The 26,585-nt window shown below is 37.7% G+C and overlaps 3 protein-coding genes across 4 annotated transcripts in view; 2 read left to right on the top strand and 1 right to left on the bottom strand.

Annotated features, from left to right (window-relative positions):
• Positions 1-2,885: 2,885 nt before the first annotated feature.
• Positions 2,886-12,336, top strand: LOC5519324. The gene is made up of 10 exons (XM_032364139.2): positions 2,886-3,284; positions 3,369-3,586; positions 4,640-4,704; positions 5,556-5,663; positions 5,972-6,101; positions 6,738-7,388; positions 7,955-8,033; positions 8,540-8,608; positions 10,405-10,493; positions 10,783-12,336. Exons 1-10 carry the CDS (start codon positions 3,093-3,095, stop codon positions 11,258-11,260), a joined length of 2,079 nt encoding a protein of 692 aa, XP_032220030.2. The 5' UTR covers positions 2,886-3,092; the 3' UTR covers positions 11,261-12,336.
• A 240-nt stretch (positions 12,337-12,576) lies between these two features.
• Positions 12,577-17,216, bottom strand: LOC5519321 (sulfiredoxin-1-like). The gene is made up of 2 exons (XM_048731836.1): positions 16,896-17,216; positions 12,577-14,100 (listed from the first exon to the last, which is right to left on the bottom strand). Exons 1-2 carry the CDS (start codon positions 17,121-17,123, stop codon positions 13,891-13,893), a joined length of 438 nt encoding a protein of 145 aa, XP_048587793.1. The 5' UTR covers positions 17,124-17,216; the 3' UTR covers positions 12,577-13,890.
• Positions 17,217-17,675: 459 nt separating this feature from the next.
• The window catches only part of LOC5519313 (centrosome-associated protein 350), a 46,041-nt gene continuing 37,131 nt past the window's right edge, over positions 17,676-26,585 (top strand). For both annotated transcript variants that reach the window (XM_032364165.2, XM_032364164.2), the window contains exons 1-11: positions 17,676-18,033; positions 18,372-18,415; positions 19,730-20,327; positions 20,880-20,954; positions 21,211-21,330; positions 21,767-21,910; positions 22,395-22,709; positions 23,852-23,983; positions 24,320-24,436; positions 25,840-25,892; positions 25,966-26,064. In XM_032364165.2, coding sequence (XP_032220056.2) covers positions 17,931-18,033; positions 18,372-18,415; positions 19,730-20,327; positions 20,880-20,954; positions 21,211-21,330; positions 21,767-21,910; positions 22,395-22,709; positions 23,852-23,983; positions 24,320-24,436; positions 25,840-25,892; positions 25,966-26,064 — 1,800 coding nt within the window. In that variant the 5' untranslated portion in view covers positions 17,676-17,930. The remainder of the gene's footprint in view (positions 18,034-18,371; positions 18,416-19,729; positions 20,328-20,879; positions 20,955-21,210; positions 21,331-21,766; positions 21,911-22,394; positions 22,710-23,851; positions 23,984-24,319; positions 24,437-25,839; positions 25,893-25,965; positions 26,065-26,585) is intronic.

Raw genomic sequence — 26,585 nt, 5'->3', positions numbered from 1 at the left:
GGTAAAGTAAAACCTTGATCTAATGAGACCCGCACCTGCGCCCAGTTTCCCGCAACTTCACTTTTCAGCTCTCCTTTTGGATTGTTAAAGAAACAGTACAGTATTTTTACTCAAGGATAAGTAGAATTTGAATAGCAAAAGCTTGTACAAATGTGATTGCTTTTCATGGGGGAGGCCGACATGAGAGCATGTTTGATTAAAGAATAGAGGGAAAGTAATACACCGCGAAAATTCCCAGATTTTGTAGTTTTAGAAGATCGGTTTTGTTGGAAAAATCAGAAAAAAACACTCATTTTATTTTTCGCATATCATGACAGCATTCATTTTTTTCATTATAATTTTAAGTTTAAGTTTCCAATTTTGGGGGATAAATTATCGTTCGAAGATTATGGTGTTAGGTTACGTTAGTCTGGCGCCGTATTCTTCGTAATGATTACCGAAAATTCCCGCAATTGGAAAATTGCTATTTGTGTTGCGATTGGCTGACTGGAAACCAGAGGAAAACCAGTCTTGTTAATGTTCAGTGTTCTTGTTAATGTTCAATGTTCTTGAATTGTGCCTATTCTGAAATTCAGTTTGTAACTGTGATTGAGATGATCACATTACATTACGTTACGTTACATTATATTACTTTTACATTACATTACATTTTACAAAATTTTAACATACTAAAGGCTTGGCTAAAATAGGCGATATGTCGAGTAAGATATCTTGGATAGCTGAGAAACATTTTCGTGTCGCGCTCTACAAAATTTGGCGCGCACCACATGTTTTTGGTAGTGGCTAAACTAGGAAACATTTAGGAGACATCGCACGCTACATGTCGCACGCGATATGTCGCCTAGTTTAGCCAGCCCTAAGAACATGCCGAGTCCCGGATAGTCTGAAGCGTTCTAGAATACAGAAATGAAAGTGTGTTCATAATAATAACCTTATATATCATTGTTTTGATCATTTGTGTAAATCCCTTCCTAATGGTTCATTGGGTATACTATTTATATATGCATTCCTAGGACTGAACGTCTTGCCCAATTTGTCACTTACAAATATGTATAAATTCCTATATGTTTGCTGACCACCCATGTAATTTAGTCCTAGACTATGATAATGGTTAATAAACTAATTATTATTATTATTACTATTTTTTATTATTATTATTATTATTATTATTATTATTATTATTATTATTATTATTATTATTATTATTATTATTATTATTATTATTATTATTATTAGTTATTATTATTATTATTATTATTAAAATCCAAGAACACCGTTAAGAACATCTTCAGCTCCAAAAATCAACTCAACTGTAAATTAGACGTCCTTAAAAAAAGAGCGCATAAGAACTGACTTACGAGGGAAAACTTCGCTTGTTTTCTTCTAGAATCTTGATTAATTAATGGAGCAATATAAAAAAAGACAAATGTATTTCAATGTATGTTTTTGCGTCTGTCTCAGAATCCTTTCGGAATTTATGTTTTAGGGAATCCCCAAAACACTTCTTACACAATTTAGTCCATATCCTCTAACAACAAGCGAAACAGAAGCTTATATTTGTAACTCGAGTACCGAACCCTCTCACTGTGTATTATTCCATTTCCTCTGTTCGACATGACATCCCAACCTGTATTTGCCTAGTCCTGATGGTCTTGAAAACCTGTGTTAAGTGGTGATGGTGAAAACGGCTCCGATTTCCTCATAATGCTTATTGTACCTTTTAAACTTTAGTTTAAAAGATTTATTTTAAAAATCATACTTTACATAAAAATCGCAAGTATAAATCGCCCTATTGCATTTTAGCGGAGCTCCTACTCGGTGCAAACCGATTGGTCGAGCGGATGTTTGGCGGGAATTTCAGTCTCGTACACAAGCGAGACAGATTCATTGTTGTTTTCTGTCTACCCTGTGTTCCAGAGGCCCGAGCTTCACACGCCGGTAGAAGCTCTCGAGCTGGAGCCGCTGGTACTAGAGTAGTTTCTGTAGTCATTTCCATTTCCATTTCAATTATTACGCTTATTGCTTATTTTAATTTTGCATCGTCTACACAGTTTGTAAAAATATGTCTATTCAGGAGCTCCGCCTTTATGGACAATGGTTAAATCTATTTTTAATAAATTTCTCATAGTTTTCCGTGATCGAAATGTTGTGGAGTTCTGCAGTAAATTTCGATCATGAGGTTACGAACATCGTGATGTATAAAAGTACATACCACGGAAAACTATGGGAAATTTGTTTTCTTTAACGTAAACAAACAACGAAAGCAGTATTTTGAAAAATAAAAACCGCGCTCATTTGAAATAACGCGTGCCGGTGTTTGCAGTGTGCGTAAGTTGGCGAAAATTGAAAACAAATCTCTATAGTATTCTTTACTTTTAGTGTCCTATTGTAAGGATGGAAAATACATTTACTAGGAAAGGTTAAGAATCAAATTTCGCGAACTTGGTCAAGGTTTTTCGTCTTTTTCGCTTCAAGTGGACCTGCAAGTGTTGTAGAAATATTAGAAATATTAATTTCCTGGCCAGTTGAAGAATCCTCAACAAGAACGTCTTAGGCTTGCTGCTTCAAGTGTACAAAAGAACTAGACTTTTTCTGAAACATTTACGCCCAACGTAACTAACTGATAGGATAGATAATAGGTACTAATTGATGAAAATTGATTGAAATGTAATCATCGATTATCTATCGATATCAAAACTTGAAAAAAAAAAAAGATTAAAATCGGAATTCTTGTGAGGCTACTTGATTTTGATTGATAAGAATTGATAACATACGTTGCTTTGTGCTTTGTTTGCTGATGCATCCATCATTCCACCCCCACTTTTCCCCCAGCTTGTTCTGGCTCCTGATTGGATGCGTCAGTGTTTTAAGTAGCGCGCCATGCACGAGGCGAGCCGCGGTAAAATTTGAATAGAGTTTTGAGCGCACGTGAAGCACTGAGCAACACTCCAAAAAGCGTAGCACGCAAGCCGTGCCGAAACGCTAGCAAAATACGGCTGAGCAAATCCTCTGCTTTGTAGACCGCTTATTCAGCTATTCAAGTCTTTAGTGGGCTAAATTTTGGCCAGAAATATCTGCCTCAAAAGTACAAAATGGAGTCTTCGTCAGCTCGTAGAAATTTATTCACAGAGTGTTTTACGAGCGGCTCTTCGAAGGACGACAAAGATAGGAAACATTCGCCAGTTGTTGTAGAGCTAATAGAGGACAATTTACCGCATGAAAACGAGAGTTCAGAAAAAATTGAATCCCTAGAAGAGTTCTTTCAAGGGGACTCAACACTAAAGGTCTTAATTGCTTCTCAATATTTACCGTTACTGCTTTCTTGCGAAATAAACGAGAAATTTATACGAAGTTTGCTCTTTTCGTAGGAACCTGTTCAGAAAATACTTATTATTGGCTTGGAATTAGCGAAAGAAATCCAGAAACTTATAGACGAGGCTTCGTCTGGGTTGAATATAAAACACGCTGCATGCTTGCCAAGCGAAGTTCCGGCGTTCTGCAACACCGAGAGATTTGGACTTCTTTTGGTAGATGTTCGTTGCGCTAAGGAGGAGAGATGTCTTCAAAAGATTTGCTCCAATGTAAGGTATGTTTGACTAGGATCGGTGGCTTACAATAAAAACCTAAAAACGTTTGGATGGGGCCCTGAATTTTGTAGTCTAGCACAACTGTGGTCTAAACACATTATATTGTAGATGTTACTAGTTCGACTTTATCATTCATGCAAACATCACTACATTTGTTGCAAGCTGAGAAGTACCGGAAAATTCTCAGTTCTTTTTATTATATGTATACGTGCGACTCCCATCAATGCCGTCGAAAATTCAATAAAGTAAAAATGTTTACGCGCAGGTGAAAAAAAACAAAACAGCAGACAAAATAAGATTCCAGAATTTGAATTGTAGCAGGGAATTCTCAGTTTTCCTTTATGTATACATGCTACTTCCACCAGTGACGACCAAAATTCAGTAAATGTTAACCTGCAAATATCATATTTGGCCTTTATTTGGGCCGTATCAGAGTAGACCACCAGGCCCGTAGCCAGGGGGGTTTGGACGAACCCCCCCCCACCCGGCTTGAAGGTCCGCTCATAGCAAACAAAAATATATGGAGCAACTGCAAAATACCCGTCCACAATGAGTTAACAATGAGACTTCACACCTCGATTTCTATAGAACGAGGCAGTAAATACAAGGAAAATGCAAATAAGTGGATGGGTATTCTGCAGTTTAGCCAAATATAGAACGTTTGGCCTAAGATATATCGTGGACAACAATATGTCTTTAAAATGACTATAGAAATCTATTTATAATAATTATCTATATTATTATCGCTAGATGTTTAAAAGTACCCTATTAATAACATTTCAAATACAATATTGATTGCCTGATGCGATAAGGCGAGGAGAGGGGTATACCAGAAATTTGGTCCACTGAAATGAATAAACGAACCACCCCGCTCAAAATCCTGGCTACGGGCCTGACCACTGTGGACGTGCATTGCCATTTTAAAAGCAATATCATATCAATGTTTCTCAAGCATGTTGTTGACCCCTTCCCCCTCCCACCCAGACACACACCCTTTAGTAACTAAGTGGGAAAAGGGGTAAAGTGATTCTCACCTTAGTCATTATTGTTAGATACGACTCAAGATCTCTGAACAACACCACCTCTATTATTGGTATAACACCTGCTGACTACACAGGTATTGTATGTGCATAGGGGTAGAGTTAGGGGTGTAATAGCTCTTGAAAATCCTTTGGGGGGTGTCCTTAAAGACTTAGAGGTGCACAGCAGTAATGATATACCATGTAACTTTTCTCCATCCCCATCTCTTAATTTTTTAATGTAATCAACAGTGCATGATTTCCCAGATCCTAGAGAAATTATTTAATATTAACACCCCCCTTTCACAAATCCCCATCTTCTGTTATCCTTAATTTTCATTAAATATTATGCAGTACTCCTTGTTAACAAAAATAGAAAGGTTGGACTTTACCCGCTACTTTTGCTTTGTTTGACAAAATGTTTATCCCATGTTCTCCACAAATTCTTTAAATGTTGTTAAAGGGTTGCTATCAGCTGCCAATTTATTGTACTATCAAAATAGCAAGTTTGAGAAAGCATCAATTTCCATCGCCTGATTTTGACAAGCTATTGCTATATTTTCTATTGGTGTGTGTGTGTTCAATATTGGAGATTGCCGATTAGATGGATACATCTCCTATTGTACCTCATTAACTTGCATTGGGGAAGAAAAAGGGACGCTGGCCGTGTTACCATCTTTAACTGGTTAATCTTACATGCTAAATCTCGTACTCATTAAGTGCGGGCATTCCGGGCATATATATATATATATATATATATATGAATAGTAACACAAGTTATCTATCAACCATGTAGTGTGAATTTCATTGGGTGGTGTGCATCACACACATTATTATTTGGTTGCAATATTTAATGTTTGCAATCAAACTTTGAGGTTATTGTTTACTAAGAGTTGACCTTTCCATAGATTATTGTAAACGTTTTTTTTAGAAGTATTTTGATTTTCAGGAGAAGACCTAAGTTCCCAGGGTCTGAATGATACCCTACAACTGCCATTAAAAGTGAGTGACATCACTCAGCTCCTTCTTAAATGGGCAGAACAAAGCTCATGTAAAGGCAAGTATATCTGAGCCCCAATGGCCCAAAGAATACACTTACAACTATTATAACTTAAAGAAGGTCAATCACACTGCCATTTTATGCTATTGCTCAATGACAAGTCACACAAAGCATCCATTTCCATCAGCTAATTTAAGCAAGTAACCAATATATTTTCAATCAAATATCATCATAACATACAAGACTTCATTCGTAGATTGTTATTTTGAAGTTTTCTTGCGAATAAACTGCTGTATTTTTAATGATAAACAATAACAAAGGAGTGGATGATCGACATTGTTTAAACATATAGGTTATATCTGTAGGGATGCCTCTGACTCCAGAGAGTCCTGAAGATGAGGTTATCACTGCTCGTAAGGCAGCAGAAATAATAAAGGAGACAGAGGAACAGGCTATGCTGGTGGCCCATGTGCAGAGTTGTGAGCAGATTCGAAGGTAGATATGGTTAGTTATTGCATCTTGTTGATTTTAAACAGATAATTTCCATAAATATATATATTCTAAGTGATGATTTTGTCCTTTGCCATTCAAACAAGTAAAAGCATAAAATATGCAAGCATTATACAGGGGTTTCAATAAGTTTCAAATGAGGTGGAAGAGATAGATAATTAGAGGGGGTGGAAGTTATTTTATTAGTTCAAATAAAACTTAAATGAACTTTTTTTTTAAATGTAGCCTGCGCTCTGTGGAAAATAGCTGGCGCCTCTGCCGGCCGTTGGGGTGTAATAAAACCCCTGTTTATAAGATTTGTGTAAGTAAACTTTTGTTTTACATTTTAAATCTATTGTGTGTTCATAGTTCTGACTATGTATTTGTGGCCCTTGAAACTCTAGGGCTGCCCATTGAAATACATTATCTCATTATGACACTCAACATGAGATTGAGCCTGAACACACTGATGGATAAACTATAAAGACACTATAAAGGGGGAGTGGGCAAATTAATGAAAATGAAAATTAGTGAATAATACATTAAAATGGGGGATGGATTTTATTATATAAGCCAACCATCCACTTTTCCCTATCAGTCCACCATCTGCCTTTGCTGAACATTATTTTTCATTTTCAACAGAGACCAAGAGCAACCCACAGGACTTCAGCATGAATCAAGCATGAATCCCAGCCTTATGTGTACCCAAGCCTTCTCAGATTATAGTCACCAGTCAAACATGATGACTTCAAACACATCTATCAAAGACACTTCTGCAACACAACCATTACAAGACCCTTCTAAAACACAATCAACAGGTTATGGGCCCAGAATTCCTGGATCCATCACAGCACCATGCCCTAGCTATAGATCAGCTTCCCCTTCAATGAGTTATGCAACTCAGGCTCATTGTGCAAGCCACTTGCAGAATAGTTTACCATATCCTGGATGCAGCTCCCAACGTGCCATGGAATCTTTTCCAGGTCAGCACATGGAATTGCGACAACTTAATCAAGCAATGCACCCATACAGCAGTGGTATGTCATCATCAATACCATGCCGTCCAGTTCTGCGACATCCGTTTGCATCCTCAGTGGCTGGTGGTAAGATACTTGAGAGGAGAGGCAACCCGCCCCCTGTTGCTGACAACTTGCATTCATACTCTGCTGGAAAGATGCAATCAGTGGGAACGCCAGCATATATTGTGAGTGGTACCCCTGGATCCAAGGATATGAAGATAACACTCGTTGAAGACGATTTGACAAAGCATAGTTCAAAGGAGAGGATAAGAAGGTGACAAAGGGTCGAGTGTTGCAGTATTGTATTGAACATTGAGTATAAAAATGGCAACAAAACTGGTAATTTTTTAACATGGTGTCAGAGGTAGTACAATGAGCTTTAGAATCTTAACCCATGACCCCTTAACCGGCTTGCTTGTATTTTTATAAAAAAAAATACAGCTATTATATTAGGAGAGGGCTCCTGGAAATTGTGAAGTCTGATGGAGCATTTGAATGCTGCACCTACAGATGTTTGCAAGCTATGGTTGATTTGATTCCTTTTTTATCGCTGCTATTCTGGTTCTGACCTGGAATTGATTTGTTTGACCTTTGTAAGAATAGACTTATAAAACAAGAATCCAATGTATTATTTTTTTGAACAATAGTTCTGATCACATATCTTCAAGACCACCCCTAAGACTGAAACATGAGTATCTTGTTCTTGTTAGGTTTATTTTTTTTTAAATTAATTTTTTGGTTTGTGGGAACTTCTCACACCCAGCACAGGCCAGCATGGCTCATAATAAACACCATATTACTAAAATATTTTCATTTTATTTTTAACTGTTATTTGAACAGGGAAAGGATAAAGGAGAGTTGTGACCAGCTCCGCTTCCTTCTTCCCAATGTTACAGGCAAGAAGACAGACATGGCATCTGTAAGTGTGTTGGCTTGTTTGGGCTCATGTTTCGAAAATATTGAACATTCTATTGAACATTTGTTTGAAAAAAACCTGTTTTTTCTTCTGTTTAGTCATTTTCTTTAGTACAGTATACCTTATTTAAGCTAATGCTTAAAATAAATGTTTAACAAAACAGGCATTCAACAAACTCGTTTTTTGTTTATTTTAATCTTTTCACAAAGCCAACACAGATCACGCTTTGGACCCTTAAGAGAAAAATAGATTATTATTATTAATATTATTATTATCATTATTATATTAATTATAGTATTAATTATATTAATATTTATTGTTATAATATTTATTGTTAATGTCATCACAAAATGGGGGGAGGGATGACCCATTTGACTCACCCTTAGAACTTCCCTCACCCCTAGATCACATTTTATGAATCTTGCTCTAAGCAAGAATATTTTATCACAAAATATACTACAGCTCCTTTTTTATGGAAATATTTATTTAAATCAATATATTATATAAAGATACTGGAGATGACAGTGAAGTTTGTTCGGCTGGTGAACGAAAGGATACCGCCCCCAGTCATGGAGGAGGTTTGTATATACCAATTATATATTATATACCAATTATAATTATCAAACTTAGCAAGAACAAGATCCAATAAGATTTGTGGTTCACCAAGGTGATGGTTTGTAAGGGTGGTGCACCACGTGGTTACTAAGGTGATGGTCACTAAGGATGGCAGTTACCAAGAGTGGTTGTCATTAAGAGTGGTGGTCACTAATGATGGCAGTTACTAAGGGTGGTGGTCACTTAGAGTGGTGGTCACTAATGATGGCAGTTGTTAAGGGTGGTGGTTACTAAGGGTGGGGGTCATTTAGGATGGCAGTTACCAAGAGTGGTTGTCATTAAGAGTGGTGGTCACTAAGGATGGCAGTTACTAAGGGTGGTGGTTACTAAGGATGGCAGTTACCAAGGGTGGTTGTCATTAAGAGTGGTGGTCCTTAAGGATGGCAGTTACTAAGGGTGACAGTTACAAAGAGTGGTGGTCACTAAGGATGGCAGTTACTCAGTGTGGTGGCTACTAAGGGTGGGGGTCACTAAGGATGGCAGTTACTAAGGGTGACAGTTACAAAGGGTGGTGGTCACTAAGGATGGCAGTTACTCAGTGTGGTGGCTACTAAGGGTGGGGGTCACTAAGGATGGCAGTTACTAAGGGTAACAGTTACTAAGGGTGGTGGTCACTAAGGATGACAGTTACTAAGAGTAGTGGTTACCAAGGGTGGGGTCACTAAGGATGGCAGTTACTAAGGGTGGTAGTCACTAAGGATGACAGTTACTAAGGGTAGTGGTTACTAAGGCTGGGGGTCACTAAAGATGGCAGTTACTAAGGGTGGGGGTTACTAAGGGTGGGGTCACTAAGGATGGCATTTACTAAGGGCGGTGGTCACTAAGAGTGGTGGTCAATGTTGAGATGGTTGCTAAGAGTAAGGATGGTCTAAGGGTGGTGGTCAATGTTGAGATGGTTGCTAAGAGTAAGGATGGTCTAAGGGTGGTTATCATTAAGCTAAATGGTGGCTGAGGCTGAAGGGCACTGAGGGTGGTAGTAGCTGCTAAGGGTAATTGTCAGTTAGGGTAAAAGCTACTAAGAATGATGGTCACTGATGGCAATGGTCACTAGAGGTATTGGTCAATGATGGGGATGGTTGCTTAGAGTGACGATAATAACCAAGGGTGACAGTCAATAAGGGTATAATGGTCACTGAGGGTGGCAGTTACTAAGGGCAATGATCCCTAAGAGCGGTGTGGTGGTAGCAAGCCCCAAAGGCACGAGGGCTTGCACTCCGTGAATGTTTCATGCCAAGGCAAATCGCATTCTGATTAGACAAGAAGCCTTGCACATGCAAGTTGAGGTGTCAATCATTTTAGAGCTAGAGGAAGTAAGTTTAGCAGGAAGCATTTCTTTTGTCTTAAATGATCTGTATTTCTTCTCATTGAAATTTCTTTGATTTTTAGCCTTGGAACTGGGTAATTTTCCCCATATAAGTGATGTTTATTGTCTAGGTCAAGGGCGTGAGGAAACTGTTATGAAATGTGATCTTACGAGCAAGCTGATTTTAATTGATATACTAGGGTAAAATGAACAGTGCATGCATAGATGTATTATGTGAGCCAAGAGGCAGAAAACTATGGAAAAAAAACTACCTTTTCCTTTATTTGCTCCATTCCTCACTCCAGGTGCAAGGTGTCTATTCCTCATCATCCCAAGCATTTTGGGCTTTCTATGCTGGTTATAAGGGTGGTGTACATTGATTGATGTGGTTCCTTTAGGGCAATGATGGCCAAGGGTTAAATTATGGTAACTGAGGGTGATGGTGATTGGTTTCAGATTGCCCGTAAACTGTCACCAGCTTCAACATCACAATCCAGAAAGAGAAGTCACCGAGACCATCAAAACACAAAGCAAGCTAGAATGAGGTTTATGCCCAATTACAAATCCTTTTTCATCCATTTTGCAATTTATTTATTTATACCAGTGACTTGAATCTAGACTATTCTTGTTAATTGTATCTAAGGCAATAAAAATATTGTATGTTTAACTAGAAACTACTAGACAGCATAGACCTAGAAAAGTAATTGACTAAAGCATTTTTGGGGCATATTTTAGTGTTATTTTTAGTGTTAACAGTCAATGTTTCCACCTTTGCAAAAAGAAAGGCTCTTATGTATTGTTATTAGAAACTAAATGCCTATTCCATGTTCTTAGAATATCCCAACAAGTTCAAGAAGAAAGGGCTGTGTCCCCCATGCTAACTGATGACCCTATGCGGACTGCTCGGGCCCAAGCTTTGGTGTCAAGCCCAGGCCCATTATATTTGCCACATATGCATATGGGTCCAGGACAGCATTTGATGTCCCATCAAAGTGGATATGGATACCTACAGCCTCAAGTAGTAAATTATAACAATGGGTGTGGAAGTGACCCAATGTCCAAAGACTTCACCCCCATGCAGACAAGTGTCATCACGTATGGCAATAGTATGCCACATGTTATACAGCCTGAGAGTGACGTCAACACCTTCCACCATGGGCAACGTCTTAGTGCCACACCTTTGACTGTAAACACCTCAAATCTGGATTCACCACAGCAATGGAATTTCCTGAAGTTGCCGCCAATTAACACCATATCACCTAGCAACAGCAGCGTTGACCTGAGCGCCAGTAGCCTCAGTAGTCTCGACTAGGGGTTAGCAATTATTGATAATGTTGTAGTATTCTTGATTAAAGAAGGTGAGGATTGTTTAACCCTGATTACAGTCAGTAGATCGTGACTTGATCCATCAGCTTATCAACTGCCATGATTTGACATTACCTGCAGCTCCTAAGGGCATGTCACCCTCTCAACTACTAGAAGGGCCACACTTAGGGATTGCCTTTAATTCATTTAGCACACAGGGTCTTTGTCACTGTGAATGATCTTATTAGATCATTAGTCAGTAGTCTTGACTAGACTATGTCATACTAGTTGTAAGATGTGATATTCCTCCCCTAAGCCATGAATAGGACAGTAATATTCTAAAAGGGGTCAGTTTTGACTAGTGGTATGTCATTTGTATTATAGCCAAATTCGTTGTTGCGTGACCTGCCAGAATCCAAAATTCCTTTCTTAATTTGGGAATAGCGCATAGTCAATCGAACCAAACAATCAAAACCAGACAAACCGCCTCCAAAGATTGTGTCTGACTATGCACTATTCCCAAACAAGACATGGATTTTGGATTTGCCGAGGTCGCACAACAACAAATTTGGCTGTAAGCATCAGTGCACAAGCCCTGTTAGAGAATGGGAACCTGCCTTTTAGTGTAAGAGATAAACTAGTAACTCATAGAAATAAAATAAACTATAATGAATACTATTAAAAATGTTGAAAAAAAAATGAAATAGAGTAGATGACAACCAATGTACCAAATGTATGGACAGTTATAATGTCTTCATCATTCAGCTACTTGTTTCCTTTATAAGAACAATGCCAATTAAGATGGTAGAAAACAATTAATATAAAACAGTTTTCTGTGTCTGAAAGTTTGCCTTAGTAGTCTAGCCAAACTATGTTCAGAGTTGTAATAATTGTTTGACTTCTGTTTCATTCTGAGTATAAAATATATAAAGCATTCGAATCCCTTAAAAATTTCAATGTCAAACCTCAGAAGAATTAACATCCTTAGTAATTTCATGTCAAATCTTGTAGGTGATTGGTTGAAGCATTTATGTCCATACTTTTGGTTCTTGTACGGTGGAATAATAAAGTGAAGTTGTAGTATACAGGTGTGTACAAAGGGGGTGTGTGCACACAGGGGGTGCACACTCTGTTAATAAGTGGGCCATTTCTTAGATTGTGAAATATATGATACCTATGACTGGGCACCCCCCCCCCCCCCCCCCCCAGCCAATCCTGGATACCCGCCTGGTATACAAATCAAAAGAGCTTGAAGTTGTGCTGTGTAAATGGGTCAGTTTAGAAAATCATAGCCCCGCACACAAAAAAGGGCACCAAACAGACTTTCAAACAAAATTTGTTTATTTGCACACCATAAATAAAATAGAGTAACCAGTATTAATTTAAAACTGATGAGTGGAACAGGTGTTCAATTTACCAGATGTTTTCAGAGAATTTGTAAGCATTATAAATAGATCAATATTTCTTTTAAACAAAAGAAAGGGGGATTGAGGTCAGATTATTTTCTGCATCAGTACCTGAACTTGGTAAACTTTATTGTTGCACATGAAAATAATGAAATGGAACTATTTTGCAAAACACTGCAATTATTCTAAAAGCAATAATTCTAAATTTATTAGAAAAACAAAAAAAACTATACATACATACAGACATTTTTAGATAACAAATGAGGTGTAATACCCTAAAGTGTAGTTCACGGGTTATTAAAAACCATTCTATGCAAAAAGATTTGAATCACATCAATAATTATTACAATTGTCTTTGACAATACAAATATTTATTTATAAAAGGTATTAGAAATACCTTTTTTTACAGTGGAACCTTTCATCTGAATACTTTATAAAAACAATGTGCTTGATTACAGTAATTGTTCCCCTTGTCCCTGCTTGTTCTAACATCACCTTTTCACGAAGCATTTTTTTCCCAAGTTGCATTGTAAAATACAGGACATTACAGTGGTAACCAGGTAGGTATCCCTCCCCTTGGCCCCATACATTCCTCCCCTTGCTTCTACTATTTACCTGTACCCCTCCCCTTCGCCACATACATTCCTCCTCTTCCTTTCACTACAGTCTCTACCTGTATCCCTCCCCTTGGCTCAATACATTCCCCCTCTTACTTCTACTACTCAACTGTACCCCTCCCCTTGGTCCCATACATTTCTCCTCATGCTTCCACTACAGTATTCACCAGTACCCCTCCCCTTGAGCCATACACTCCTCAGCATTTTAAGGGTCCTTGAGATATTTAACCAATCTCTTGGTAAAAGCCTTTTATATAGGACTAGCAGATCTGATTATAGTATATGAAAATAGGTATTACCTTACCACCATAACACTTCTGGGGTGGCACCTCCCATAGCCGTAACAGGCCTCAAATTATTGGGGGGGGGGGGGGCAGAATTACTAAGAAGACAGTTTGGGGGCATGCCCTTACTGGTCATTTACATATAATTTTTGAAATATTTTTGGGGCATGTGCCCCCAGTGCCCTACCACCTGCTATGGCTCCGTCTCCCTATTGGGAAGGTCAGTATCACATCATGGTTTTCCCCTCAGATTTAGATCCACTTTGTTTCCTGTTTTTTTCTTTAGTCTATTAATTGTAGGGATAATGTATTCTAAAGATTATGTTGCTGTTACTTGAGATCTGGGATTGATGAACCCAAGTAGACTCTCAAATTCTCAACAGTAGAAGGAATGACCTTGCATGGAATTGATGGCACACCAAGCCTTCTGTATGCTTCATACCTATGACAGCCACCAAAAGAATAGAAGTAATCTCCTCCAAGACGTCCCTTGATCCACAGAACATCAATAGGAGGAACTAGGAATTTTGTGTTGGAACCCTAGACAACATAAACAGAATGGTTTATAATGTAATATCACCAGGTGTGGATCCAGACCTTTTTACACATGTGTACGTAAACCAGGGCTTCTGGAATGCGGAAGCGCGTAATTTGGCTTTCTCCACGTAATCCACAAATTTCCGCGTAATCCCAAGTAATTTGTCTAAATTTTGAAAGACAAAACATTTAAGTGCACAGCTGATGTGTTCTTTTAGGATTTTTACCTCTATTTCTCGTAAAAAAAAGACCGATATTCTTCGTAAGAGTACGATTTTCGAACTGAATTTCGAAAACAAATAAAATGACTAGGCGTTCTTTGCTAAACCGCGACGGCATAGGACTAATAATAAAATGCCTTTTTTTAATTGGCTGGTGGCTAGGAGCCAATGAAAACTCGCCTAAGATATTTTCACGCAAAAAATAACCTTTCCAAGTTATTTTGTGCTTTCCTTCGGTTTGGGCGTAAAAATAACCTTTCCAAGTTATTTCGTGCTTTCCTTCGGTACAAAATGTAGTTTGGGCGTAACAGTTGATATTCCGCGTAATTCAGTAAAGAATCCCACTAAATTTTGATTTTTAAAGAAAAATGTATTGCAAAATCCCGCGTAATTTAGCGCGTAATGATTGATTTTCCGCGTAATTTAGCAAAGAATCCCGCATAATTTTGAGGGTTTTTTACGCGTAATTCCAGAAGCCCTGGTAAACAGGGAAAATTGTTTAGTAAAATTAGAAAGTTAAGTATTTGTTCATTTTGTTAATCAAGGGGGCAGAGTTCATCGTTTTTTTTGGTAAAAAGGTCAGAATATTTGCAGGATTAACACCTGGTTAAGCAGATGTAATGTGGACAGATCTTAGGTTGACCAAGGGGAGGTCCATAAGGAGGTTCTGCCCCCCTTTGGACTAAGATTTTAGGAGAAAAGTAAGGGGTTAGGTAAAGTAAATTTATTATCCCGAGGGGGGGTAAGGATTTTTTATAAAAGTCAGAGATAGTACCCCCTCCCCCTTTTCAGGTGGAACAAAATTTTCCATGCCCCCCTTTATGCTTCCCCCATATTTTTGGTGAATCCCGCCCCCCAAGAAAACCGAAGAAAGAAGGGGCAAAAGAAGGAACGGCAACGACAATGTCAAAGAAATGCAAGTGCAAGTCGATTAGCTGCAAGCTGGTCAGAAAGTGGAGGATAAGCAATTCACCGAAAACATTAATTCAGAAAAAGTGAATGCACTCAATTTCTCAAAGGTGCAACTAAATCCAGGTTGCCCACCTGATAAAGGTTGATGCTATATATGATGCAGAAGAGGCAAAAAGGCTTTTTGTTCTTCACCTTGTGAGAAAAGCACAGCAAGGAAAAAGAAAAGGAACAGAGAGGGGAGGACAGCAATTTAATTATGGGTAAGTATGTGGATGACGAAGAATGAGCATGTATAGCATTAAAAAAGTTTTGTTAATAATTTTAAATATGGGATATATTAACATATAGCCGAAACCATGAAATTTTTTTTATGAAGGGTGTATACAGGTTTGCATTGCATAGATAATACCTGGCTTAATAAGTATACTGGACTCCTGGATTGTACATGCCACTTAGTCCAATTATATAGAAGGGACAACACCCAAAGGAATCAGTCCCCCCCCCTTTTTAAATCCATACCCTTTCTACCCTAGACCTTGAAATTTTCTCAAGCCACCCCCCTGCCCCCTTCGGGATAATAGGTTGAAAATCAGGTAAGTATTTTGATTTAAAGAAATTGGCTACACTTTCTCAATATGCACTTATGTTGTTAGATTTTCCCAATGTCCGCTGGTCAGCTTTTTTTGGCTTTTACTGTACAAAGTTGTACTCTCTGGATGGCCACTTTAAAAAATATTCTTTAGATCACACTCTCTTTATTAGGGAAAATCAAAGATGGGCAAGTCTATCGTGTTGTCCAATCAAGTGTGTGCGGAGCCTTTGCAAACAGGATTTTTGCTCGCACATGTGCAGTAGGAACATCAATGCAACCCGTGCAAATGCTTTGTAAGTAAAGTCCTGGGCCCGTTTCCTCAAAAGCAGATGGCGCTTATCCACGGATAAATATGGTTATCGAGACATTTGATTCGATAACAATCTTTTAATTATCCCTGGGTTAGTGTTTACCTGTTTTCTAGGAACCAGCCCTGGTAGATAAAGTTATCAAACAATTCTGGAGTTTAGATAAAAAAGTATATAAAAAAGACTTGTTTTTGCTATTTTAACACCTTATGGGCATTTAATGCATACATTTGTAGGCCAATATGTTAAATATTAATTTACTGAAAGGTTGGAATTATGGAAAAATGTTTCTCCAAAACATATTCAAATCAAAACAATGTTAATAAAATAACTGTAGATAGCTTCCTTATCTCCAAATTTGTTGTTGCACCAACTCCAAAAAAACAAAATCCTTGTCTCATTAGGGAAAAGCATGCAGTCAATCAACCAACAATTGACGGCTTTCACATTTTCACCGTCATATCATAAACCATTTGGCTGCTCAGAGCTACAGTAGGCCAAGGGAATTGATTGGTCACATTGGTATGATTGACTTCGTGCCATTCCCAGCCAAAAATGGTGAAAAATAGCTCCTCAAACTTTTACTACATCAATATTATATAATCAAACATTTTTTTATCACTACGATTCTTGAAAAATAAAAACTCATAGAATCATTATCTTAATCATAGTTAATCACGCCAACTGGTTTATAACGACAGTCAAAACAGCAAGTCAAGTTAGAATGATATACGTGTGCATCGCACGTTTCCTTCATTGTCTCACCTTGAGTGTTTCAACTAGGGACAATACTTTGTCTTCGTCTAGAACAGATGGAATCGGTCGTATTATTACGTGAAATGGGACTTCGTGAACTTCCGCGATGCCGGCAGAATGCACGCTTCGGCTTCTGTCCGACAGTTGTCGTGACATCAAACTGGCCTGAGAGCTCCTCAAATGCATTTCAAGGGAAATAAAAACCGCTATAAATGTTGGGTAGCCATGTATAAACATTAAAATAGTTAGGATTTGTTATAACTTTAAGCTTTTGATTCCTCTGTCTCAGTGAGAATGTGTTACATGCTTGTAGCTCCAACGACAACCGGAAACGAGAAAAACGGCTCGGAGGACTGGGTACAACATCCGTATCCCAGCTGGAGGGGAGGGGGGTAATTATTCTTCAATTTTGATGTTGTTGTTTCTCTCAGTATTAATATTTTGTACTCCCTAGTCTTAAGGTTGGTTCTTACTCGGGCGCAAACGCAGCGCACGTATTTCCCCGACTCTCACTGGAACGTAAGCGCAAGATGAATCGCAAGAGAAAGCAACTGCCTTGATTTTCTTGCGCTTGTGTTTGACCGATTCTCACTTGTGTTGCGCTTACGCTTATGCACATTACTAATGAAAAAAATGTTGCTTTTATTATCATAATTCTATCACTTATTTTTCCTATTTATCCCTTCGTAGCCGTTTTTTTAATAATCATAATGCTTTCTAGTTGTGGGGGAGGCTGCTGTTGGGTTTCCTGTGTTCTCCCGTATGCCTCTTTGCTAAGCATTACCCAGAATCCTCTGAGAAAAAAAAAATGGCGGGCGGCAGAGAAAGACAACTGCTCTATGAATGCGTCCCAAAATACCGATGATTCACCTCGTTAAATGTCTGCGAATTTTTGCTACCCAGCGGATTTTTAGCAGTGACTAACGCGCCAAAAGTCTAACGTTAAAAAAAAAAGCGTCCTGGTTTGAATTTGATGAAGGGAATTTTGTAATTCATTTGTTGATGTTTTTGAGAAGTTAAAAAAGGCAAGGAAGCTCTTACATCATGTCTTCATCGGCTGGCTTCCGCGCTAGGCGAATACAAGATCCTGTACCTAAACAGCGTGGGGCACTTGGAAGAACATCGAGAAAAGATTCTGCATTAACAGGTTCGTTTATTTTTCCGGTTTTAGTAAGATCTTGAAAATTGCCGCCGCCGACTCTATAAGCTTACCAAAAAGCTATGTAGCGTTAACGGCGTTAGTAAAGCGATCTTTGACTGTCTTTTTGTGAAACGTCCTCAGTAGCGTAGGGGAAGGGTTTAGGGGGTTTAATCCCCCCCTTTGGGCTGCCAGAAATGCATATGTTACAACAACCAAAAATACCTCCTCCCCACTTTGTCACTGAACAAAACCCCCCCTTCAGAGAAAAGATAGATCCGCCTCTGGTCCCCCTCAAGAATGTTATCCCCTGTTATGGTAAATATCTTTTTTTCTATTTAATTTAGGGTTAGAAGCGGCTTTGGAAAATGTCGGCCAGGCACGAAATGCGGTAAGCTTGTGTTTTCTGATGTTTAAGGTAGTGGTATACCTATTATCGGACAGTGCCCTATTATTTGACACTCGAAAACAATCCTAAATATCTCAAACAATAGGAAAACACACCAAAAAATGACCTATCAAGTTGAAGAAACAACATTCAGAAAACATGTATTCCGAAGTGCTTTAAGATATGTTTCGAAACTATAAATAATTTACTTTCATGCACCGCAAAATAGGGATTGAAATTCTCTCTTTGACTTGAATATGCCATTTTGTTGTTGATCCACCAGGATGCTATTTGGACGCTGTTTCTGTAGACGCTTTGTGTCTCGAACTGTTTGTATCTCACCTAGGTGCCCTATTATCGGACATCTGAGCAAACGCAGGACAATTCAACCTTAATTTGAGCGACCGCCAAGCAAAAGCACATTTCGCCGTGCAGTTTTTCACGCACAATGCATGTGTTTTGGATCGCTTGTTACAGCGAAGAAAGAGTCTCAAACTAAATTCTATCGTGACTTTTGCAAAGTACATTTGTCAAAGATTATTGTCTGCTGTATTTTAGTGAAAGTGCTGCATGATTTTCCTGTTATTTTTTGCGAAGAAATCTGCTGTCCGATAATAGGGCTAATAGGATTTTTGTTTTCTAGGTGAAATTATTATGTTATTATGACTATTAAAATAATCAGTGATTTCTAGCTGTAAAACCTAAGATTCAATTGTGTTTAGTACGCAATATATTTTAGCATAAATCTTAAATTCTCGATTTTTTATTACATCTTTATATAGCATCTCTTATAGGATCTGTAATAGAGTATGCATCTGTGGTATTTGCTAACATGTCACAATACCTTGCAAACTATCTTGAGGCTATTAAAAAATGAGCAGTGAGAGTTATTTAACCAAACATTTCCTATAAAGCTGCCTTAGAAGCAGCTAACCTTGATGCACTAGCCAATAGAAGGGATGAAAAAGGTGTCAGGTTCATTCAGAACATTCAGCCAAACAATCCCTCTATCGCCTGATAAATAGCGCAAGAATAAAGAGAGACACCCATTACAACTTGCGGAGATCGGCAGGTGACCTATTCTGCCTCAAACCAATGAACACAGACCGTTTTGGAAATTTTGTTTTCTAAAAATATGCATGTGAATTATAATTTAAATTGTCCCACGGCTTCATGCTGACTTTGCCTAACTTATTATTGTTGTTGTTGTTGCTGCTGTTGCTGTTTTTGTTGCTGCTGCTGTTGCTGTTGTTGTTGTTGTTATTATTATTACTTCTTTTTATTTTATGAATCATTCAATTTACTTTAACTTGACAGTTGGAAGCAGTGGAAGCAAGAATTCAGCAAGCCAACTTACCTCTCGGGCCAGGGACAACTGATGAGGAAGAATTTGTTGAGCCAAGAATCAGACAAGTGTTCTCTGAGAGGCAGCGCTATGGGCGTGTTACGAGATATGAGCTACGGCCTGGCGCTAATAGGCCAGAGCTCAGCCCAAGACTGTCTGAAGCCAAGGATACTCGACACTCATTAGAGTACACTTCAGATGGATCCAGAGCTTCATCTAGAAACTCAACCATTTCATCCATACAAGACAAGGAAGAAAGTGGTTTAAATGGCCAGTTCCACTCACCACCTTCCAGGGATGTCCAAACAATATCCCCACCTTATATCAATGACTCTGATGCAATTTTAGACACCTCAAATGAAATCCGAACTTGTATGTCCTCTGTTAGTCCTACTGTACCAAGATCAGCCTCTAAACAGGATATCTCTAGAAAGTTACCTGTTTCAAGGTATTCAAATATGTCTGGTACCATGTCAAATTTTGAAGACTCCCTGGAAATTTCACGGAGATCTGCCGATGGCCGTCCCTTATCTGGGCTTTGCACTCGTCCTTTGATCAACAACAACTCAGGTTTGTAATGATTAAGTTAATACTTAGGAGTAACCTGAAATTACAATCTATACATATGATTCAAATGTGGCAGAATTTTACTTGCTAGTAGAGATACATACAGACTGCTTGACCGTGAGGTTAGGGTCATGGACACTAAAATAAAATCTCACATATCTTTATGGCTGTAATGTTTCAGCAGTGCAATTCAAATCTGGCTCCTTGAATTTTTCAATTGATTGCTATACCATTTGTTGTCCTGTTGCTGTCATCCTTGCTTAAAGTGCCATCATAAGCCACACCTTTGTTATTGTTTACATTTAATATAGAAAGGCACATAATAAGTTAAAAAAATTGAGATCAAAACAAAGTCTAATACTTTTTTGGCTTGATCCAATTGATAATATTGCATTTGGCTTTCCTAAATCAGCTGATGGACTTGGTTCTTTGCAACAGAAAGAGGCTGACAGACTGTTTAAGATCCCTAGTTACGCAAGAATAGAGAAAGTCTTACATTTGATTTATAAAGAATTGTGATCTCTGTATATGATCTATTATCCCCTTTGTCAACAGATGTGCTTGCCAGGCTAAAAGAAAAGATCCAGAAGCAGAAAGAACAAGCATCAAAATCTCCTAACTATGATATAGGTATCAAATTAGTATAATTACTGCAATAATTTTTATGCATGCACGATTTACTTAGAAATATTAGAAACACCATGATAGTGCACTTGCACTGATGTCTTTTTTCTACTAATGAATGCTGTTTGACATTGGTGGTAATAGATTTGGATTGCAGAAAATGAAATTACTTTTTTGTGCTACTTGTTACTTCAAACTATATCACAAAGCAAAATGTGTTTGAGAACATGATGTTCTAAGTTGACATGTTTATGTTCATCAGAACCTATCCCCGTCCCATTAAACTCTTCAGCCCCACCCCCTACGGAAGAAGCCCCATTTGTTCCTAAAGCAGTGACCAAGAGAAAATTTGCAGCTGGCCCTCCTGCTCCAGTTTACAAAGGTAAAAAATGAATTATCTAATATGGTGAGAACATATGTCAAATTATCACATTAAAAGTTTAAAATTAAATGCAACACTAATGTGTCCATTTTAACAGGTACTGTTCCATAAAATTTGTCACAGCTGATTACATAAGTGTTAATGTACTACAAAATATACTCCTTCCTATAAAAGGATACTCCATTCCATAATTTACCCCTTTTGATGATGTTCCTGTGAAAGCCTCATCCCCATAGATGTGTTTTACTATATTGTTAAATAAAGGAACTCCAGGGCCGGGTTCCTAGAAAGCAGATTAACGCTAACCCAGGGATAAAAGCCCTTTTTCTCCAATCAAAAGTTGAGATAGCCATATTTATCCCTGGGTTAGTGCTAACCTGCTTCATAGGAACCGGCCCCAGGTTGTTGAAATGCTTGATTTTATTATAAATTTCAGGATTTAGTGAAGCTGTACCACCTAGACCTCAATCCAGGGATTCTCGCATAAGCAGTCGCGTCCAGTCAAGAGCAGGCTCTCAGCCTCCTTCCAGGGCAGGCAAAAGCCAGCAGAACCAAAGAGGAGATACCTCAAAAAGAAAAGGTTTGATAAATGCTTGAAGTACAGTACTTGAAGAAAAGGGTCTGTCACTTTCTTAAATATATATGTGCTAAATTATAGCTTCAACTTCCCTTACATCAAGGTTTAGGCCAAGTGCAGGTTCATTGCATCATACTTTGTCCAATCAAAAACGTTTGCCAAATAGATGTTGCACTATTTATGGTATAGGTTATTGCCACCCTTGAAAGGTACCACACCTATGACATATGCTCTTTCACTTTGATCATACAACACTCCCTTGCTTAACTGTACCTTCAAATTAATTTGAGAACAGTAGAATGATAGCTCCAACTTCAATAACTCAACTCTCTGCTAGCTTAAACTGATTTCGAGTTACGAACACACAACTTTTCTGTCATTTTTTACCTTGATATTCACTCAATTGCTAAAGTTGTTTTTGATTTCTTAAATGTTCAATTTAAAATGGTTGTATTGTATACAATAATCGTGTACTCTTTACCAAAAGGTCAAGTCAAAGTACAAAGAATAGTTGCACCAAAACGGCCCACTTCCGTCATCTCAACAACATCTTGGCGGACTGGACAGGAAACAGTGAACAAAATTCTTGGACTGAGCAAGAAGCCCAATCCTGGTGCTACAGCAGCAGCTCAGCCTACATTATTGAGCCACGATAACAGCAGCAGAAGCAAGTCTAGTCTACTGGAATGGAGGAAAGAGCCAGAAAAGGTTACAGATACTCTGGTTGAGAAGGAAAACCCACAAAATGGCGTTGAAGAGCATATGGAAGGCAATGATGTCCAAGGAGACAAAGAGGAAAATGGTATTAAAAAATGGTTCATAATGATGGCTTTGACCACACAATGGAATCTTGATATGCCAAAGCATGAAAATAATCATTATATGGAGAAAACTGTTAAAACAAGTTTTTTTTTTCCAACAGTACCTGGCATGTTATACAAAAGCCGTCAATATATATTTTATAGTGATCATTCTTCTGTAGAGGTTTAGCTGTATCAGCCAAGTTTATATTTGCTTGATAATCCAAGGTGGTACAGTCGGTGCATAAACCTTTTTGCTCTTTATAAAGGACCTGTTGTATAGTACTATAGTGTATTGTATAGTAGATACTTTCTTGGACTTTTTTTTAATGTAGTACTCTGTAAACAAAGACGCCCTTTATACCACAGGTCCTTGTTTAAGGATTTTTTCCAGAAGAAATATTTATGGTAAACAACGCCTCATATCTGATATGACTGTATCAGTGGAAACATTTCAAACAGACTGGTCCTTTTCCCTAAACCTGTGTCCCAAGGGTGTCCCGTCTTGAGGTTCCTCTATATGTAATAGCCTTCAGGATGCTACATCATTTCAAACTTATTGCAGGGCCCCGACAGGATGCATAAAAAATATTCAAATTGCAAGTTGCAATTTTTCCAAAATTTTATAGAAAAAATGGCAAATTCTGCAGCTTTTTTTTTGGGGGGGGGGGGGGGCTGAAGGGATTAAGAGTCATCATCTGGGTATTTTTTACTCACTTCCATGAACAGGATATTTGGCATTTAATTGCATAGTACTGTAGTGGATTTTTATCATACACCAATATCTAAATTACACCACGTTTGAATCAAACTATACAGTCTACAATAACGTCTATATTACAATATCTTTACAAATCCTCAATATTAACAACAACGCAAAATGAAAAGCTAGCTAAGTACTACGCTGTTCCCTGTGCTATTGTTGTGTAATATGTACGTGAGAACAACATATCTATTTTATGCATATACAAATTTCTTTGAAATTGGATTTTCCCTCTATGGCCCAATATGCGATTCAGAAAATGGTCTACAGCAGGTTGCGGATCCGCATCTCCACATCCTGTTTATAACTCAACCAATTATGGTTTCCCTTCAATTCAAGTTGTTAAGGGACCTGCTGCAATGAACACTTTTTTTTCTGCAGAGTTGTCACAGCATACACTGGAGCTATCCTCTGAAGAAGATCATGACATGGATGATGTAAGGAACAGTCGTGTCCTGTCCGAGGAAGCCAGGAATATCCTGTCTGACCTGGATCTAGACAATAACCATTCAGGTGAATTAGGAATTATTATATCTGATCTACACTGATTTGGCCAAGGGCAAGCATTTTTTAATTAGAAATAAAAGAATTTAAATAAAACTTGAGATTGTTTAGAAAAAAAGTGAAACACATATTCTTTTTTCATCTTCAAAACATCCATTAGCATTGAACCCAAATTTTAAATTTTCTGAGTTTTTCTTTTTTGTGTTATGAAATCCCTGTCTCATCATGACAAGTTTTTTTTTTTTACTATTTTTTTTTTCAAAATTACTCTTGGGGGACACTCAAACCAAATCAGACTTTTTATGTTGAACTCTATATAACCAGTTTATCTTGGTGGACTTCTAGTTACAGAAGAAAAAGCACCTGCAGTCCTAGAATCAAAGCCCTCCTCAAATTCTTCCACTCAGCAACCCAAGAAAGCTGGGAAGAAAAGGAAAGCCACATCAGGGCCTCAAAAACAAGGTAAAGCATGTGAAACTTATTTTGGCTAATTACACTGCTTATGCTCCCGCTCAATGTCGAAATACACAAAGCATCCATTTCCATCATATAATTTAAGCAAGTAACCAATATTTTTTCTATAAAATATTGTCAATAACATATCATAACATATTTATTTGTGGATAGTTATTTTGAAGTTTCCTTGCGAATAAACCACTATATGTTTTATAATAAACAATAACAAGGGAGTGGTTGATCGACATTCTTTAAGGGCCTATTGTACTATCTCGTTGCTACTAAACTCCATTGCTACGAAAGCTAAAAGCGCTACATTCAGTTTAAATAGACTAAAATTGCTGCGGGTTTTCCAAACTTGATTCCGTGGCCCAGTGGCTATCACCTTTGACTAGTAAGCAAGTGCTCCGGGTTCAATCCCCGGTCGAGTCCTTTTTTCATTTTAATTTTCTTTAATTTAAACTCCAGTTCTGAATTTCTTTTTCTTTTTTTCCAAGAGATTAAAATAAACTTTTGACATTTGTCAAAATAATAAAATTAGATGGTGAAAAAACAAGATGGCCACTGTTTCCGAGCGAGAAAAACATTTATTTTGAACATTTTACAACAATTGTAAATGTTTTTTCACTCAAACCATTGATATTACCATTCCTAACAACTTAGCGCATGGGACCTTTGATTTTTGAAGAAATGAAAAAGTTATTACCAAATATGTGGTTTTCGAAGAGCATATATATATATATATATATATATATATATATATATATATATATATATATATATATATATATATATATATATATATATATATATATATATATATATATATATATATATATATATATATATATATATATATATATATATATAGCTATTTTCTAAAAAGCGGCAGCTATACTTCTTAAAAAAATTTTAAACTAATAATTTAATAACTTCCACCCCCTTACTTATCATTCTCCACAGCCTACTATGAAACTTAATAAAACCTTTGCAGTAAATAATTCAAAAGTATTGAATATTGCAATTTGTGTCACAGCCTGTAAGAAAACAAAAACAAAAACCTACTAAAAAATAAAAACCTACTTTAACCTAAAGGAACTATACCCCAAAAATGAAGAACCTATTTTACCAGACATGAAAAAATCTGGGTTCTTCCATGTAGATCTTGGAGAAAGGGTTGTGGGCTGTTGCGATCCTTTCCCCATCCCCACCTTTGCGGAGAAAAAGCAATTGTAAAAATGTCTCACCTTCTTGCTTCTAGGACCCCCAAATCTCACTTCCATTTCCTGCTGAAACCCCCTCCTTGAAAAATCATATATCCACCACTGTAGAAGGGAGAGGCTCTAACCTTCCACCTGGTTACGCCTTGATTTTGTTTGTCAAACTACGCGTTGTCTTCTTATTTTCAGACAAAAACTATCCCAAGGAGAAGGTTCGACATTATGATGTGGACCAAGTGAAGGTATACATATCTGATGAACTGTGTGATTGCTTGAAAATCCATATAAACCTATGCTGTTTTTTTTTTGGTCTAGAAATACATGGAGAAGCAGCTTGCTGAAAGAAAGAAGAAGATGAGACAGGAAAAAGAGATGAAGCGCAAAGCTGTGGAGGAACGCAAAAAGAGATTGGATGTAGGCAAAAAACTATTTTGGGTTTTTTTAGATTATAACCTTCTTGTAAGCCATGCATGATTTTGTGAAGGTCACTATAGATGTTTCTGTTTTGTATCCAGAAGGCTTGTGTTTTTCAAAATTGCCACTAGTCATTTACTGATAAGTAGTGGATCTAGGGGGAGGTTTTATGGTGTTTAACCCCCCCAACCCTTGGTCTATCTGATACTACATGTGACAAAAACAAATAACCCCCATTCCCCTTAGATAAAGAACCTATTTGATCAGACTTGAAAATATCTGTGTCCTTCCTGTCAATCCCAAGCCCCCCCCCCCCCTTCAGCGAAAAGCTAGATACTTCTCTGCTTATATTTGTGTAATTACCTGATTTTATACTTGTCTACAGCTGAATTCTACCATGTTGCAAAGAAAAAAATTGAGATAAAACAGAAAAATTATGCACTTTCCCAAATATTGTATCAAGGAATGACAGCTTCCTGGGCCATCTCTGGTGATTATCTCTCTTATTCCTTACATGTCTT

Source organism: Nematostella vectensis, chromosome 8 (genome assembly GCF_932526225.1).
Source record: "Nematostella vectensis chromosome 8, jaNemVect1.1, whole genome shotgun sequence".
Classification (NCBI taxonomy): Eukaryota; Metazoa; Cnidaria; class Anthozoa; order Actiniaria; family Edwardsiidae; genus Nematostella; species Nematostella vectensis.
This window is presented reverse-complemented; position numbering and strand designations above follow the sequence as displayed.